Below are 16,497 nucleotides of genomic sequence, written 5' to 3'. Positions count from 1 at the left end.
ATGTTATACATACATGAAAAAGTCTAGTTCCATCTGAAGAAAGTGAGCATTTCTTTTTGAAGAGCAGGTTTCTGAAAAGTGTGGCGTGCATTTGCATTCATGGTCTTTACTGTGATACTTGTGAATGCCATTTACCTTCAGAAGTTAACCTTATAAAGTATCAGTAATCTTATGTGAGAATATTTACGACATAAAAGAAATGTAATTTATTTATGTACAATTTATTTAATAGAATGCTCATTCTATTAAATAAGCATGTGCACATTTGTTTTCTAAATTACAAAGTCACTAAAACAAATGTACACTTTATTAATCTTTTGACAGCTGTAAATATTACATATTTGTTCATAGACACTTATAAACCACATTAGAATAAACTGTCTACTCTAATGTTATTCATTTTTAGCCAAATGCTTTATTAAACTCTTTTCTTTTTCTTGTTTTTGGGTTTTTGCTTCAGATTTTTTGTAGTGAACAAGCTCATTCAACATAGTTAACTCTAACTAACTTAAATTCCTTTATTCTAAACTTCATTGCCTCACACTTAGAAACTAATGCAACAACACAGATAAAGTCAGGTGACCTTTGTGCATCAGCATCCACTTTTCTTAAAACCCAACGGGTCTGCAGACACTCCAAAACTGCAGGTTTCAGTACTCCTTCAGTGAGTTACAAGTGCAAATTTACACGGCCAGCCCTTCATTTTTAGTGTATAATTACCAGCTATACTGCAGTTTAGCTTAAAAACAGCGTGGTGAGAAACAAACAGTACAGAAAGCTCCAAGCACGCAGCCAAATGAAGGCCCGGCCTGTGATGATCCTTACGAGGAATCCGAAAACGGTGCTAATTCCCTCAACTCTTTGATTCTTTTGATCAAAGACGACGGATGCACTCATGCTCTTCCTGCTGTAAATCTGATGTTTGTTTTAGCAACACCTGGAAGTTGACTCATCTGTAGGATGCAAGAACTGCAGCGGCTGCTGCAGCCTTTTATTCTCTCTTACTGTAATAATATTAGTCAATACAGTATATTGCAAACACAATGACAGAATTAAACACCGAAACTGTTGTGTTGCAAACACAAACACCCGTGCCAAATTTGAAAAAAAAAAAAAAAAAAAAAAAAAGATTTCCCCGTCCTAATGTTTATCAAACAAGCGATCGAGTTAATAACACCAGATAATAAAGGATTATCTCTATGAATGAATCACAGAGATATCAGATTAATGATCAAGAAAGTCATAAGACATTTTTTTAGAAAGTCATGCTGAGAGCAAAAACTATTTGAACGTGTTCCATTGGGCCGAATAGAGTAGCTGTGTGTGGAAGCCCGAGCTCATTATTACCAGGGAGGCGTCGCAAACGTACTTCTTCCTCTCTGCAGCACGTTTCCTTCCTTGTTCCACGGCATAGAAAACAGTCACATGCGACCAGGCGGCTACACAAAAGAGATAGGAACTGACACAGAGAGGTGGGGTTTGTTGTTCCTCATAGAGCGACACTCTACCAGGTTTACTGTAATGTTCGCAGCAATTAAAAACAATTACAAAGCCATGCAGCCGTGAAGGCTTTGTGGATCAGGTTATATAAATAACTAGGAGAAATGTGTGCAAAATTAGTGGCTTGTGCCAGCATCTTACACAACAACAATGTAAAATATTTTGATCTTTTTAGCCTCGTAAGTTGTAGAAAAGGGAGGAAAAAAAAGACTTTTTATGAAAACACCAACAGAACATCACTCTCAGAACTTTTGGATTTGGTTTATGAGATAGATTGACTTAGACTGGATTTTTTAAAAAGTAATTTTAATTTATTTTTGCTGTCATGTTAAAGATCATCGTGTTGCCACAGAGACTGATTTGGACTTTTTTGCAGTTCTAAGCTGTGTTTGGTTTCTTGCCAACTTTTTGTGAGAACATAGCTAGAGGCCATTAAAGGTGGTGGGCGTGGTTTTAAATGCAGCACCTCAAAAGAGTTTAGATCTGGACTTTGACTGGGCCATTGCAGTTTCCTATTAGATCATTTTCTCTTTGTTTTAAAATTTTTCTGCTGCATTTGGGAATCATTTTCTTAATTGTTTAATGGTCTGAGCCTCTATGGGCTCAGACCATTAAACAAGCCTCTATGAAACACTTTAAGTTCAACACTGTGATTGAAAACTATCCTGAAACTGAAAAAAAAAGCCCAAATAATTGCAAATCCTCTACCGTGCTCTATAATTTGAATTTACATAATTTATAAGCTCTGTTTGTTTTTCAGCCATACGTAGTGCGGTGCATTTAAACAATTCAACTTTATTATTATTATTTTTTTTAAATATTGTAAATGTTTTCTGAATTGGTTTTTATTAACCTTCCCAAAGTTATGCAGAAAAACAAACTTTTCTGCTTCTTCAGCAAACTGACAACACTGTGACTTTTTCAGAGATTCACACTTTTGTCACAAACCTTTAAGTAAGCACATATAGCAAGCGGCTTTTCTCTAATTTTGGTAAAAACCCAAAGTTTATCTGTAGATATTTTCAACCCAAGTACAATTTTGGTCAATTAAATAATCAAACATAAATATATGACATTAGATTGTTCTTGTCAGCCTATATTTTCTGTTAGAAGGAGCCTGTAACTTTCTTTTTTTCATATTCAAAACATAAAACCTTCATGATGACAATCATAGAAATACTGACTGTTGAAGACAAGTATGTATTTTTTTTGACTCTTTTATTTTTCTTTACCAAGTAAGATTAAAACATGGTGTTACTCTTTGCGGCATATCTGCCTTTCTATGAAGATCCGTGCTGCTCTATTGGACTGCTCAGCATCTAAACAGAGTGGTGAGAATAAATCATCAGCATTACTGTAGTAAAGTTATCCCAGGAAACTGTTAATAAGTTCCTTCTGTCAGAAGAAAGGACATCTGTGAACTTCGTCAAATGTGGGGTTAAAATCTCAGAGGTGAAACTTAGCAGAGGAAGCCTTCTTTTGAACTTTGATCTTTACAGGAAGCCAGAAAGTCTTTCCAGGAAAAGCCTGGGAATGAGGTGTCCGAATATGAGGGAGCTCACAACCCTGCAGTGTTGCATCACCATGATTTAATTTTCCTACCAGAACAGTTCCGTTTTCGCGCTCGGCTCCGATGTTGTGGTAAAATTGTTTCGAACATTTGGTCTTGTCGAGGAGAAAAGTCTCGCTCAAGCTGTTTTTAGTGACTCCAGAGCAGGTGGATGTTGAACATTTGTCTGTGAAACAAACAGTTGCTTGTGCTTGTTTCATTTTCCAAGTCATGCGATTTATTTTTTATTTTTTTCCTGCAACACGAATCTTGTCTATTCTGAGCGTGGCCAGCCAGATTTTCCTGCTGAGAAATAATACTATTAAACCTCCTTGCGCCTTTCTGTGATGTGGATCAAAGGCAGTCAGGTATAACTAATCTCAGTGAGTTATTGTGCAAAGAGCCATGTGCTGAACACACCTTGTAGGTCAGGTGAGCCTGCAGACAGAAAGCTCCACATTCTTGCTCCTGTTTTAGTTAAAATGAACATTTTGTGTCTGTTTTTTTTTTTTACCTTTGAAGTTGACTGACATTTACTTTTATCTCTCGGCGAGCTGCTGTTATCAGGACACTTCTTCTTTTGTTTTGGCACAGCTGCCTGGACACGCAGCCAGATTTTAGCGAGCTGAGATAATAAAGAGGAGCTTTGGAGGCCTGGTGCAGAGTTCAGCCCTACAGGCTGAACGGTACATGAGCACAATGTTTCTGCTTGCTTATCAGGCCTGCGGAGGGTTCCTTCCTGGTTTTCTTCAGTTCAGTCTCTAATTACTGTTGCTGGCTGCTTGCTCTTACTGTACATGCGAATTTCCCAGCAGTGTTTTCCGTTTCTAGTTGCGTAGTTGTTGTTTGTTTTTTTTTATTATTATTATTATTATTTTTATTCTGTCTGCAGCATTGTGCTCTGTGGAAACAAATGCTAAACTCTCCCTGCACTTAAAAGTGTGTCTAATATTTTGCAGAATCGAATCAACCCTCTGATGGCTCGATGTTGCAAAATATAGAAGACAAAGTTTCAGTTGTAGGACATCATGACAATAAATTATAGCCTTGTGAATCACTGACTGGGGTTTTATTGTAAAAAAAAAAAGATACATTTTTCAGTATTTGTCCTGCAAATCATCAGTCTGAGCTTATCAATGGAAAATTGTCATTTTGGGCTGTTTCTATTTTAGCTATCTCAAGTTTGAGGTCAAGACAGCCTCTCAGTGTTTCCCCACTATGACCCGAATGAGCTCAGTATCCTGTTTTTTTTTTTTTTTTAGCTCCTGCTCTAACACACCTGATGTTCTTTAAATCTAGAACTCATCCATTTAGACTCTCTGTGCTGCAGCATGAAATGAATAAAATGCAGGACGACCAACACCGAGGGGGTACTGTGGTTATTTGAAGTGAATGATGTATCCCCTAGAACTTCAGGCATTTTATTTGATCCTGTGGTGTTAAAAATGTGTCTTTCTTTGCCCCTTTCCTCATGAGCTCAGTGTTGTCTTTAAAATCGCCCCGTCTTTTCAGTGTTTGTTTTTGTGGCTGAAAATATTTCAGATTAGTAACTCCGCTGTCTGACAGCGACGCAACTTTAGGTTTCGAGCAGAAAAACTTGAGTCCGTCCTGACAGAGGGTTTGTCAGGATCGCATCCCTGACGAGTCACTTTAATGATGCTAATGATGCTTGAATCTGTTAAATCTCTAAATGAAAAGATAACTCTTAACTGTGGTCAGTGAACCCAGTAAAAAAGCGAACAGTAAAAGGATCTACCCAATCCAATTTTGCTTTACTAGCCAGATCATGATAAAGCTTAAACTTTGCCTTCCTCTCCTCTCTACATTTACAATACAATTGTGCTGGGTGCTGTATTTTTTTTTTTTTTTCGTGTGTCTTTATCGGAACAAGTGAGCAGCATGCTTGTTATTAGACGTCTTATTGAAAAATTCAGAGTTAATAAATATAAAAAAAAATGCAACTGCTGGATGTTTTCCAGTAAAAACAAATAGCGAGTATGAAACCGCCCCTGTTTAGTTTTCTCTGTACTGTAGCAGCTACATATGTTACATTCATACCATTCCTTCTTTATCAAACTACGAACAGATACCGTGTTGCTGCATACCTCTCTCTTGATTCTGTTCTGAGCAATGTAAAAACGCTCATTATATTAGGGAGTGTGCCCAAAGGCAGCAAAGGTGCCTTCATGATTAAAATCACAGGGTGTTAGTGGTGAGCAGTAGTTTGTTTGATAAATGGCATGAATGAATCCATCCCTGTTGTTGGGAACTGCATCACTCCCCATTACTTTTCTCTCTTAGCCAGAGCTGGTTTCACTTAATCACATCATTTACTGGACAGAAAGGAAATGTAAACCAACGTAGTAATAAACTCTGTGATCCTCTCGACCATTATCTGCCTCTGCTGAGGGTAATCTTTCCGTTTCACTCGGTTGTATTTTTACAGCCGCTCTGAGGGTTTTCTTCTTTCTGTCTGCCCACAAGTCACTTTTCCATTCTGTCAGAGCGAGTTGGTGACGTCCATGTGTCAGAGGCAGGGTATAGTTTCGGTGCTGAGCGTCAACTTACCCAACGGCATTTTAAGCGTTTGTTTCGTTCGTGGCGCCAGAATCACACAACAGATGCTTTTAATTGTTGTGGCGTTTTACCGTTTTGTTTTAAAACGTGACGTTTCGCTTAAGATTTTCACATTTTGCTGTGGCCGAATGTGAAATAAAATTAGATCACAAAAAAAAAATACAATTCCTTAGAAAGCTCAAGCAAAAATAAAAGCGAGAAAAAAAAAAGCAAGAAAAGAAAAACAAAGTTCCTTATTGTGAAAAGGAGATAAAACATGAAGTCTTCATAAAGTGGAAATGCTCCATAAATGCAAGAGCTTTTTGATCATTGTCAAAGATTACACCTCCAGTTAAGCATTATGCCCTGTGAATCCTTGTCGTATCTTCTTATTTGATGACAAACCTGAACATTTCCAAGAAACCATGGATGCATCCTGCATCCGGCTGCCTAGTGGAGCCAATGAGAGGACCAAGAGTTTATTCTGAAAGGATGATGATGGACGACTTCAGAGCTCCTGCAGCCACGTGGCAAAGGAATGCCAGCCCACTAAAGGCTGGGTGATTGTCGAAAAAGGGCCTCCATAGGATATGCTGACAGGATATTGCAGCGGTCCAAAATGCATATGGAGCATTTCTGTGGGTTACATGGATCTCCTGTCTCACTTTAAGTATTTCTGTAAAGCAAGAGGGTCAGAAACACAACAGAGACACGTGGCCAAACAGGATTCTGTGCAAATTAAAATGCCAACTTTAGCCTGGAGAGAAATTTTGTTGCTGTTGGAACGAGGTTCAAACCCTCGTGGCATGAGGACATAATTAGAAATATGTGAGTCGTTACTGAATGGTCACCTCTGTTTTGTTTTGTTTTTTTACCATCTGCTTGAACAACTTATCACCACATCGCCGCCTGGGATTGTGGTGTGACAGTATCAGTGGAATACAGTGGGTGGGTGGGTGTTTAGACCCTGCACCGCCCCTTCGACTTCTTGTCTAACCACGCCCGTCCCACTCTGCAGGACGTTAAAATTTCAAAGCCAGGCTTCCCCCAAAACTCACGGAAGCTGTGGCCTCCACCCACGTCGGCACCACTCGGGCCTTGGGCTGAAACTTTCAACATTTTGCTTTGATGTCAGCCTCTGGCATCAGTTTCTGGCACAGATTTTTAAGTGCTTGATGGTTGATTGGAGGAACGGGGCTTTAATTGTGTCAGTTCGGCTTCAGTCTGATGTGAGCGCGTGTTTTTAGAAGCAACATTTTTCACATTCAGGCACACATGTAAGCACGCGTGCTTCAGTGCACGCTATATTGCTAGGCTTGTGTAAATAATCATCTATCTGTTTTTGTTTGCATGTGTTTACATTAAAAGTAGTTGCACAGAGGTCTGGCTAGAACCACTAACCAGACCTAGAAACTAAATATCCTTATTATGAAACAACAGCCATACATTAAGAGAGAATAAAATTAATGCTAAATATGTATTGATCACATATATATTTATAATCAAGGGAAACGCAAATCTTTTAATAAAGACAAAAATTATGTGTAAATGTGTTTTCTGGCAGTAAACTTTGTAAAAACAGTAGAGATTCCTTTCAACAAAGCTTAGACAAAAAAAAGCTTCCTTAAAGCTCATGAGCTCTTGATTTTGATATTTGATCCCATTAACAGTCCGTAGTAAAGCCAGCATAGCCAAATATGGTCATCCAATGCAAATTCAGACTGTTTTGGGTACATAAACAAAGTTGTTGTCAAGCAAGTATTGGTTTCTGTTTGTGAGAATGAGCTGGAAAACAGTGGAATCGTCTCCCAAAGCAATCCACTTTTCTTCTGTTTGAGGACACCCTGCACAAAATGCTGCCATGGATACACTGAAAGTAAAAAGCAGCCAAAGTCCAAAGAAAATTGTAGAACAATACCTTTGAAAAGTTAAGTGAGCTACTGATTAGGATCACATGCAAAGTTTTGCATATAGGCAAATTTTTTTTGGAAGACACACACATAGGATTTGAGTTTACTGAAGCTATAGGACTACTGGTATCACCATTAAAAGAATATAACGTTGAAAGATGTTGTCAAGTCAAATTACTTATCTTTAGGAAACCCAGGGGAAAAAAGTAACATGATATGGACATTCCTTGAGTCTTGAGGTTGTGAAACTGTCACATTTTTTGAACTAGTAAGGCCAGATTAGGATCCTGCAGTTGTGTCTGTAAAGCAAAAGTTAAAAATAATGTCAGCAGCTGCCTGAAGTTCAATCACAGGGTCGCTCTGCTTTGCTGCATACTGGAAACTGCATATATTTTTTCAACCTTGTCTGTACTTGAAATGTTATCTTGTTCATGTGGGTGTAAGCTTACCACGTCTCAGAATGCCTCCCGCCTTAGATAATGGGTAAAGGAATGCTTTCCTAACGAAAAGCAGTCGAACTGCTTCGTTACTCAAATCTATTATCCATTTAAAGTTATGTGAATAGATCTTTTGGCTAAAAGTAGAAAATGGAAAAACACAAAGTTACTCAAAGCCATCTGTTGGACTCTTTGCCGTGGGATGACATCACTGCTATGTGTCTTGCCTCCTCAGAATGGGCATGATGGTGCGGGCCAAGCCGAGGGTGTAGCCACATCTGGCAGAGCGAGCTGAGCGACGCTGAGCAGGAACCCCGGCACACCGAGACATCTGCCGCAGAGGGGAAGATGGGAAAGATGGAGGAGGAGAGCGACAACGTCGGGAAGCTGTTTGAGAACTTCATCCAGGCCTCCACCTGTAAAGGGACTCTGCAGGCCTTTAACGTCCTCTGCAGACGTTTGGACCTTGATCCGGCGAACCACAACACTTTCTACAGCAGCCTGAAGGCGAAGGTCACCTCTTGGAAGGCCAAAGCACTTTGGAGCAAGTTGGACAAAAGGATATCCCACAAGGAGTACAAGAAAGGTCAAGCTTGTGTGGGGACAAAGGTGAGTTTATCTATTTCCCTCCATCTCTAAGAAAAAAGTAACGTTAAATATGATGGAGGTGTAGAACTGGGTAACAATGACAGAAGATAAATACATGCATTTGGAGACATGTTTTCCCTTGTCTTTTCGTCTGTATCAGCTTTTGTGGAGCAGTTATTAGTAGTCTGTGTCTTACCTGCAATAGTCACATCGGACATTTAGGCTAAAATCTACTGTGATCAATAACCAGTAAGTGGCAAATTATCCACAAATGGAAATAATTTTCACTCAAGTTTTAGCCAAACGTATAACATGTATTTTCACATCATTCCGCTTCTTTTGTCACTGTTTTCTGAATTTAACAACGCCTCTTTTGCAAAACCGAACAACATTGCTGTGCATAGCTGCAAATCAAGAGGCTGAATATACCTTGTTGTTGATCTGCTGTGACTCACAGGTGCAACAAAACAACATGCTGATTAGAATGATTAGCTGACACCTACAGCTCATACAGTTAGCTTAGTTAAGCAAATATAAATGACTGTGTTATGTAGAAATGTTGTAAAAGATGTTTAAAGGATGGTAAATTAATCTTTTTTCACATCTGAGAAGAGATCTTTTCCTGCAAACTGCAGGAAAGCTTTTGTATTTAGCTCACAACAAATATCATGAAACAAGGTAATACGTTTAAAAACTAATATAATTTTATTATAAAGCTAGGTTAATTACGTTTTCTCTATTTATATTGTGCCTGGTGACATTTTAGAAGCTGTACCTTTTGTTTGGCTGCTGTCCAGAATATCCAGTTGATTTACTGCTGCAAGCCCAAAGCTACATGTTTTCAGCAGAAAAATGCTTTCCTGTCTTCACTGCAGGCAGACTGGACTGTTGCATTTTATTCATCTGCTGCTTCACATTTCCTGTGTGGTTCTGTACACCTGTGCAATAAAGATAAAAATGCAGACGGAAATATTTTTTTATCATGATATTTAATTTTCTTGTCAGCATTTTTGGCGTTGGTATGAAAGTCAATCATTTCAGCAACTAGATGTGTCGTGGTTAAGTTTGCTGTTATTTCTAGAATAAATGTCAATTATTTATTATGCTTGCTTTACTTTTTAATGTGATCATTGTTTTAAGAAAGTGGATTCAGACTTATTAATTTATCCACAGCCTAGAAGAGTTGAAATTAGCAACTGGAGCAGGAGAGTCTTTCCAAAATATTAAAACACACCCATCAGGTTAACTGTGCTGCTGACGGGCCTGAAACCACAACGGTGAAAGGTCCAGCTTAAAAGTTGGTTTCATACAACATTAAAGTTTTAGGATTTAGGAAGTGGTTTTTGTTGTTTCATCTCACATGGTTTGTTTTTATTGGACATAAGTGTGACTCTGACATCCTGTTAAAGTTTAGTGTGGAACAGCTAACCCAGGCTCAGTTGTTTAATCTTTATGCACCCCAGTAGAAATATCTTATTCATGGCTCCTATACTTCTGGAAAAGTTTGGGGTTTGATTCCAGGATTTTCCAAGTGTTGTAATGTAGAAAATCATCTAAGTGTTCTGTCCTTTTTTCCATGTCATTCTCTTTTTCCTTCACTCTGTCCTTTGTTATTTTCTTGTGCCTTCCTCTTCCTTCTTTGTAGTTTCCATTCTTACTTCCTTACCTCTATGCTTCCTTCATTGTGTCCTACATTGGACCTTTCCTTATGGACCTTTTTTCCTCTCATTTCCTTCCTTGCTTCCTTCTATCTTACACTCACAAGATGATAGATTAAAAGTCTGTCCTCTTAATGAAGACATTTTTCTACAACAGGATATGTGTGTACTGTGCAGAGGATATTTATGGTGGAGGTGGTGTAGGGGGAGGAGGCACAAAAAAGGTGATGAGAGAAAGTCGAAACCCGGAGAAGTGTTCACCTGTCAGCTGTGCTCAGATTCAGCAAATTTTTTATTGCACAGAGGAAGAGACAGCATCACTCAGCAACTCTGATTATTTGGCCCCAGTTAGACTCTGTTTGGCTACCTTTTTGCTTTTCCTGAGCGTTTGGAGCAGGGACGTGGTTAATATTAAAATGTTTTACGTTCTGCTTAGTTATCGTCTAAGGCTGAGAATATCTTAGGCGACAATTTAAAAAAGAAAAGCGCATTACAGTTTCTTATTTTGTATTTTTGACTTGACAAAGAGTTTTTTTTTCTGAAAGCAAAGCAAAAATGTTTTTGGTTTTAAGGAACTGCCTACATGTGCGTTGTGTTTTTACTGCTCACAAAGGCTGGCTGTCTCCTTTTACATCTTCTTCAATTACTGGGTGAACAAATCCTTCAATTTTTCTGTCAGTTCTGTTCCCCATCAGTGGCATATGCGATTTCACTCAGGCCTTTTTCTTCATATTGCTGAGTCGTTTTTACAGGATGTGATGTCACAATTTTTACGGCCTAACACAGATGGTAGCAGAGGCCGAGCGTCCGCCTCGTTAAGTTTTACTGTGTACGACAAAATCTGTCTTTTCACATAAATCGTGCTGCAAGTCACTTCATCAGATCTGAGGGAGGCAGCTTGCGTTCAGTGAAACGCATTGTGTCTAGACGTGATACAATCTTGAAGATTTTTTATAGACACTCAGCTATTCCATCTCTTCAGATACGCCTGACATGTTTTGACGTGCTTCCATCTTCGTCAGAGGTGTCACAGCTGTTATCAGCTCTTAGCATAGTTTACCAACAAAACCCCTCTGTTGTGCCTGATCACAATGCATGACTTTGTCCATCTCCCAATGTATTCAGATCAACCTGACAGTTTGTTCACTGGCTGTCTGCCTGGGTCTGGTGAATGGTGAATGTCGGAGTGAGGTCGTGGTGGGTGGAGAGCGGGGGGTCACACAGGTTTAGAGAGCTGAGAGGAAACCAGTGTCCTGACTCAGCAGATGTGGCACCAGAGTTCAGGGAAGAAAAAAAATAAAATAAAAATCCCTGATCAGTGAGTGGAAAACGTAAAAACAAACAGTTCTGCTCATGGCTGATAGAGAAATCAAAAACAGTGACACGAGTTTAGAGAACAATGGGCGCTCTTTGAAAGTGGATTTGACAAAGTTCCTTTATCGTGTGTCTATAAATGATGTTGTTCCTCATCTGTTGCGTGTCGGCGCACCAAGCATTGCTTTGCGCAGGAGAATAACCGTCAGTTTACACTTGTCAGGGCAGTGGGCACACCACCTGCGTCTGCGACTCACGTCTGACAATGCATCACCCTGACAGCCTCAGGCAGCTTATTACGAAGAACGAGAGAAGCAGGTCATAGATACACAAAAGGTCTTTCGTTGTCGGTGCAGGAGAAGTATGCAATGTAGAACAGATTTTAATATAAGGCAACAGCACAAATTAAAACACAAAAACACATCAAAAAAAAGAAAATATACTTCTGTAAGGACGCCACAGTGTATCAGTTTATTGCTTCTGTAAGAAGTGAGAAACTATGGTGATAAATAACTATGACGTGCTGAACTTTGTTTTAATTTTATGTCATATTCTAAAGATTTGATGTTTCACCTCTGTATTAACTCTGAGTGACCTCTTGATGGAGATATTATATATTAGAATCACATTTAGTAAATATTCCTTAGAATAGCCTATGAATAGAATATTTGAAAATAAATATTTTACATGTTAGTTGTCAAGGCAGGTCTTAAAATCCCTAGAGAAGATACAAAATGTTTCTTTTTCCAAAATTGCATTCATTTTTATGACAATTTAAAAATGGTTTTAGTTTTAATTTTTCATTTAATGTTTATTCTTTTTGTAATATTCTTTAATATTTCTTGTTTTTATTTATTGTTTCCACATTTTTCCCTTCGTTATGCTGTAGGACCCTTGGAGTGACCTACAGTGTGCCTGAATGGTGCTTTGGAAATAAACCTTGTTTTATGTATTAATACTATTATTGTTCACAGCAGCATTGAAATCTAATGAAAGGAATTGAGATGAACTTCAATTCAATGATTGAATTTCAATGATCGAAATGATTTTTTTCTAATCTTCCTGAAGTCTACTTTGGAGAAGTACTGTTATGTTACTCTGATAAAACAGGTCATCCTGAGTCATTTTGGTTTGGTCAGGGCTCATTATCTGTCATATTTCATAAGAGTCATAAAGGCTCTTATGAGCCAAAACTGTCTGAAAAGGCTGTTGAAAATCTTGAAAAACATGTTAAAGTTAAAGAATTCAAACATCTTTATGATTATTTATCTCCAGAAAATATCAGTGCATGACAGTTTTTCTAAAATGTGTAGAAGTTGTCAATGGGACAAACATGTTTTTTTGTTTTTTTTTTTGTGTGTGTGTGTGTGGGGTCGGGGGGTTGTCATGTTTGTGTTTTCATGGTTGTTTTGCCGGTGTCTCACTGTTCAGCATGTTTTGTTATTGCAGTGAGCAGCAAGCCTGCAGATTGTCAAACCTCCTTGTCATATTCTGTAACTACATCTTATGCCAGGAGTCAAAATTTCTGTCTACTGCATCTATGTGTCGAATAACTGAGCATTTCTAAGAGAGGCAAATGAAAAGTAAATGTATTCAGTCCTAATTTGCTGAAGTCTTTGAGACAGGAAACTGCTGAGCACTGCAGGAAAACTTCGTTCTGGTTTAAATGTCAAAATAATCATGCGCCCCATCTCTGAACAGTTTTCTTCATAAAGTCTCGTAATGTCTTCAAATGGAAAGAAAAAGGAGAACTGTGCCAACACACATGCGTCACCTCTTTCATCTATCATTATGGACGATGATGTAATGTTTCAACCGCACATGCTCAGACAGACACTTAAACCTCAAACTGACTTCATGCATTTTCTTCCGTGAGGCTGTTTTGTGAATAACACCTGAACTATGTGTCTCCGGGCAGCTTACTAATAAATACATCACTCCAAGCATGTGCAAACTATTTTCCTTTTGTACGTTGTAGCTTTGCCAATAATACAATCACACATACATCAGCAATCTTGTGCAGACTGGACTGATTATAAGAGTTTATCTTACTTAAGTGTTCCTGAATGAGACACTTTGAAGCGTCTCAGCGGTGGAGCAGTAAAGTACAACTCCTTCTCGTGATGCATGGACCCGCAGAACGCTCCAGAGCTCATTATAAACAATTGCAATGTCCTTCTCCGTTTCAGCAAGCTTTCTGTTGATTCTGTGACAAAGATGTCACCCTGATGCGGGTCATTTAACTGTGCTCTTTGTTTGTAATAATCAGCATGCCGTGTCGTTCCATTCAGTGCCTCATCATCGGAGGAGGCCCGTGTGGCTTGCGGACCGCCATCGAGCTTGCCTTGATGGGTGCCAAGGTGGTGGTGATTGAGAAGAGGGATTCTTTTTCGAGGCACAACGTGCTCCATCTTTGGCCCTACACCATCCATGACCTGCGGGGCCTCGGGGCCAAAAAGTTCTACGGAAAGTTCTGTGCCGGAGCCATCGACCACATCAGTGAGTATCAGACTTCACAGGAACAAAGCCGGCCTTTTAAATCACTCCACTCCTGCAATTCAACTGTCTTCTTGCATGATAAACTGAGCAATTTGATGCATGGAGTTTACTTTGAGATGTTGAGAGAAATAGTAATACAACAGTAACGAGATAATCTGTTTTTTAATGTGAGGCCATCTTCACCTTCTGTGTCCCCCCCTCTTACTGCAAATCTCTAAAACCTGAAATTTGGAGCCAATGCACTACTAGCATCCTTCCTGTAACCTTAAATGGCTGTGAAAGTGTTACTTTGTTTCTTCAGACGTTCAAAAAAAGCCCATAAAGAAATACTTGAAAAACATCAAGGTTGCCATGTCCTCCAATCCAACTGCTTGGTAAACATTTGAAAAGCAGAGCCATCCGTTTTGTTCCTTAAACCCTACGAAAGGATGAGTTCACTGGCCTTCTTGAGTGAAGTATGCTCTCCTTTTTTCCGCCTACTTGGAGACGCCGCTCAGCGTTGCAGACGTATCGCCTGCAGGCAGAGTTTGCTCTCAACGGTAAGATGAAAAGCAAACACGAAAACATGGACTTGTGTCTGTCTCCGCCAGGCATTCAGCAGTTGCAGCTCATCCTCCTGAAGGTGGCTCTGATCGTCGGTGTGGAGTTTCACATCAGCGTGGAGTTTATTAAGCTGCTGGAGCCTCCAGAAGATCAGCAAAACGAAGGTACTGATTCTCACCTCCGCTTTGGCTGTGGTATTCAAACAGGAGGTTTAGACGGTGGAGAAATGAGGGGAATCGAAGCACCTGGAATATGTCTAACTTTTAGGAGGATCATTTCGAGAAATTTTTTTTTTAGACAGGTGGAGTTTAGCTTCCTGCAGGATCTTTGTTTACATTCCTGCTTTGCTGCTTCTGCTGCTTCTGCTGCACATTTAACCCGGTTAAGCAGAAGGGGAACATCTCGTCTGAGAGTATTTTATTTCCTTGACACTCATTAATAAACACGACACAAACGTTGGCACAGGTTTTATTTTTATCATTTGCGGGTCAAAATAGCAAAGGTCATGTAATTTGCATCATCTCCCTGTAACAGATCGTTTTCTGCTATTTATACTACCACTCTGCAATACACTAACCAGTGGCCTATTTTATTTGTTTTTAAGACAGAATATGTACGGCCTCATTTCAGGTTTCATAACATTTGACCAAAGCTCAGTGGATACTTGACCCCCATCATCCCGCTCCGGCCTTCAGCTTAGCGGACGATAAGTCAGGAGGTGTCAGTTCAGTTTTCATATCGTCGTGGCGATAACAACACCAGCTTTGGCTAAATTTAGAGCTGGACTTATCCCTCCTGCTCCACTGTGACTGACTTAGCTGTGCCCTTGACTCTGTGGACGGGTTTTTCCACACACAAACTATTTCACAACAAACTGGCAAGCAACACCTACTCTCATCTAACACATCTGCTGCAACATTTTGCCTTCTTTTTTTTGGATGGATGGAGAAGCATATCCACATTTAAGCCTTTAATTGTACAGTTATTACAACTTTTTTCCCCCTCGTCATGCCACATTAGACAAATTTAATATAGCCTTAAAGTAACAGGGACGTCCAACAAGAACAGTCCGGATAATGTGATGCTCCTCATGTTCTTTGCATCACAAAGGGGGGGATTAATTTGATTTGAAACCTGCATGCATGTGCGTGGATTTACCCAACACTCCCAGTTGCCTTTTGTCTTTTCAGCGATTGGGTGGAGGGCCGCAATCCGACCTGCAGATCACCCGGTGGCTGGCTTTGAGTTTGATGTGGTGGTGGGGGCCGATGGGCGGAGAAACACGCTGGAAGGTGAGACGCAGGGAAACAAAAGGCCTGGACAGTTTAGGAAGCTGTGGTTGCGTTGTGCACTTTTTAAACATGACAAGAGCTTGTTGATGGATGACTGGGATCTGGTGCCGCTCCCAGATCCTCCAGCATTGAAATAGCTGACAAAGGGGTAAAAACGATTTCAAAGCAGGAATCGTCCAATTTACATCAGGAGAGATTCTTAAAAGTAAATATGTTTATAGAAGTTGGACTTTGGTTCTGGCCTGCAGTGACTGCTGTCCTGGGTGATTCATGCTCTTTTGGAGTAATTTTGATATAATGGTTCCCACTGTGGTTTAGGCTTTGTGACTCTGTGAATCAGTTACATTTTAGAATATGGGCCAGATGGTTTAGTTTATGTTTTTGACATGAAGTAAGAAATCAGCATTTGTATTTACTCAGGTGACCTTTTGTCTGATATTATAATTTTTTAATGATCTGAAACACAGAAGCGTGTAAAAAGGAAAAAAAAAAAAGTTCATTACAGCTCTGCAACTCAGTATTAAATCTCCCCCTTAGGAAGTTTTAAGTCATGATGTAACTAATAAATATGCAGAATGCACTTCTTTGCACATAATTTAAACTCTATAAATATACATTCTGTATATTATACAGACGTTTATAGACTTTTCT

At 39.4% G+C, this 16,497-nt stretch overlaps 1 protein-coding gene across 9 annotated transcripts in view; it reads left to right on the top strand.

Annotated features, from left to right (window-relative positions):
* Nucleotides 1–16,497, top strand: part of mical2a (microtubule associated monooxygenase, calponin and LIM domain containing 2a) — a 36,590-nt gene that overhangs the window by 1,656 nt on the left and 18,437 nt on the right. For all 9 annotated transcript variants that reach the window (XR_001662368.1, XM_016672456.1, XM_007554125.2 and 6 more), the window contains exons 2-5: nucleotides 8,188–8,561; nucleotides 13,804–14,011; nucleotides 14,602–14,718; nucleotides 15,745–15,846. Coding sequence is in view for 8 of the 9 variants with exons in the window: in XM_016672456.1 (XP_016527942.1) it covers nucleotides 8,301–8,561; nucleotides 13,804–14,011; nucleotides 14,602–14,718; nucleotides 15,745–15,846 (688 nt within the window). In the remaining variant the exon portion in view is untranslated. The remainder of the gene's footprint in view (nucleotides 1–8,187; nucleotides 8,562–13,803; nucleotides 14,012–14,601; nucleotides 14,719–15,744; nucleotides 15,847–16,497) is intronic.

The sequence above is a fragment of the Poecilia formosa genome, unplaced genomic scaffold (genome assembly GCF_000485575.1).
Source record: "Poecilia formosa unplaced genomic scaffold, Poecilia_formosa-5.1.2 Scaffold61, whole genome shotgun sequence".
Classification (NCBI taxonomy): domain Eukaryota; kingdom Metazoa; phylum Chordata; class Actinopteri; order Cyprinodontiformes; family Poeciliidae; genus Poecilia; species Poecilia formosa.
The sequence above is the reverse complement of the archived record's forward strand: the minus strand, read 5'-3'. Positions and strand labels throughout refer to the sequence as shown.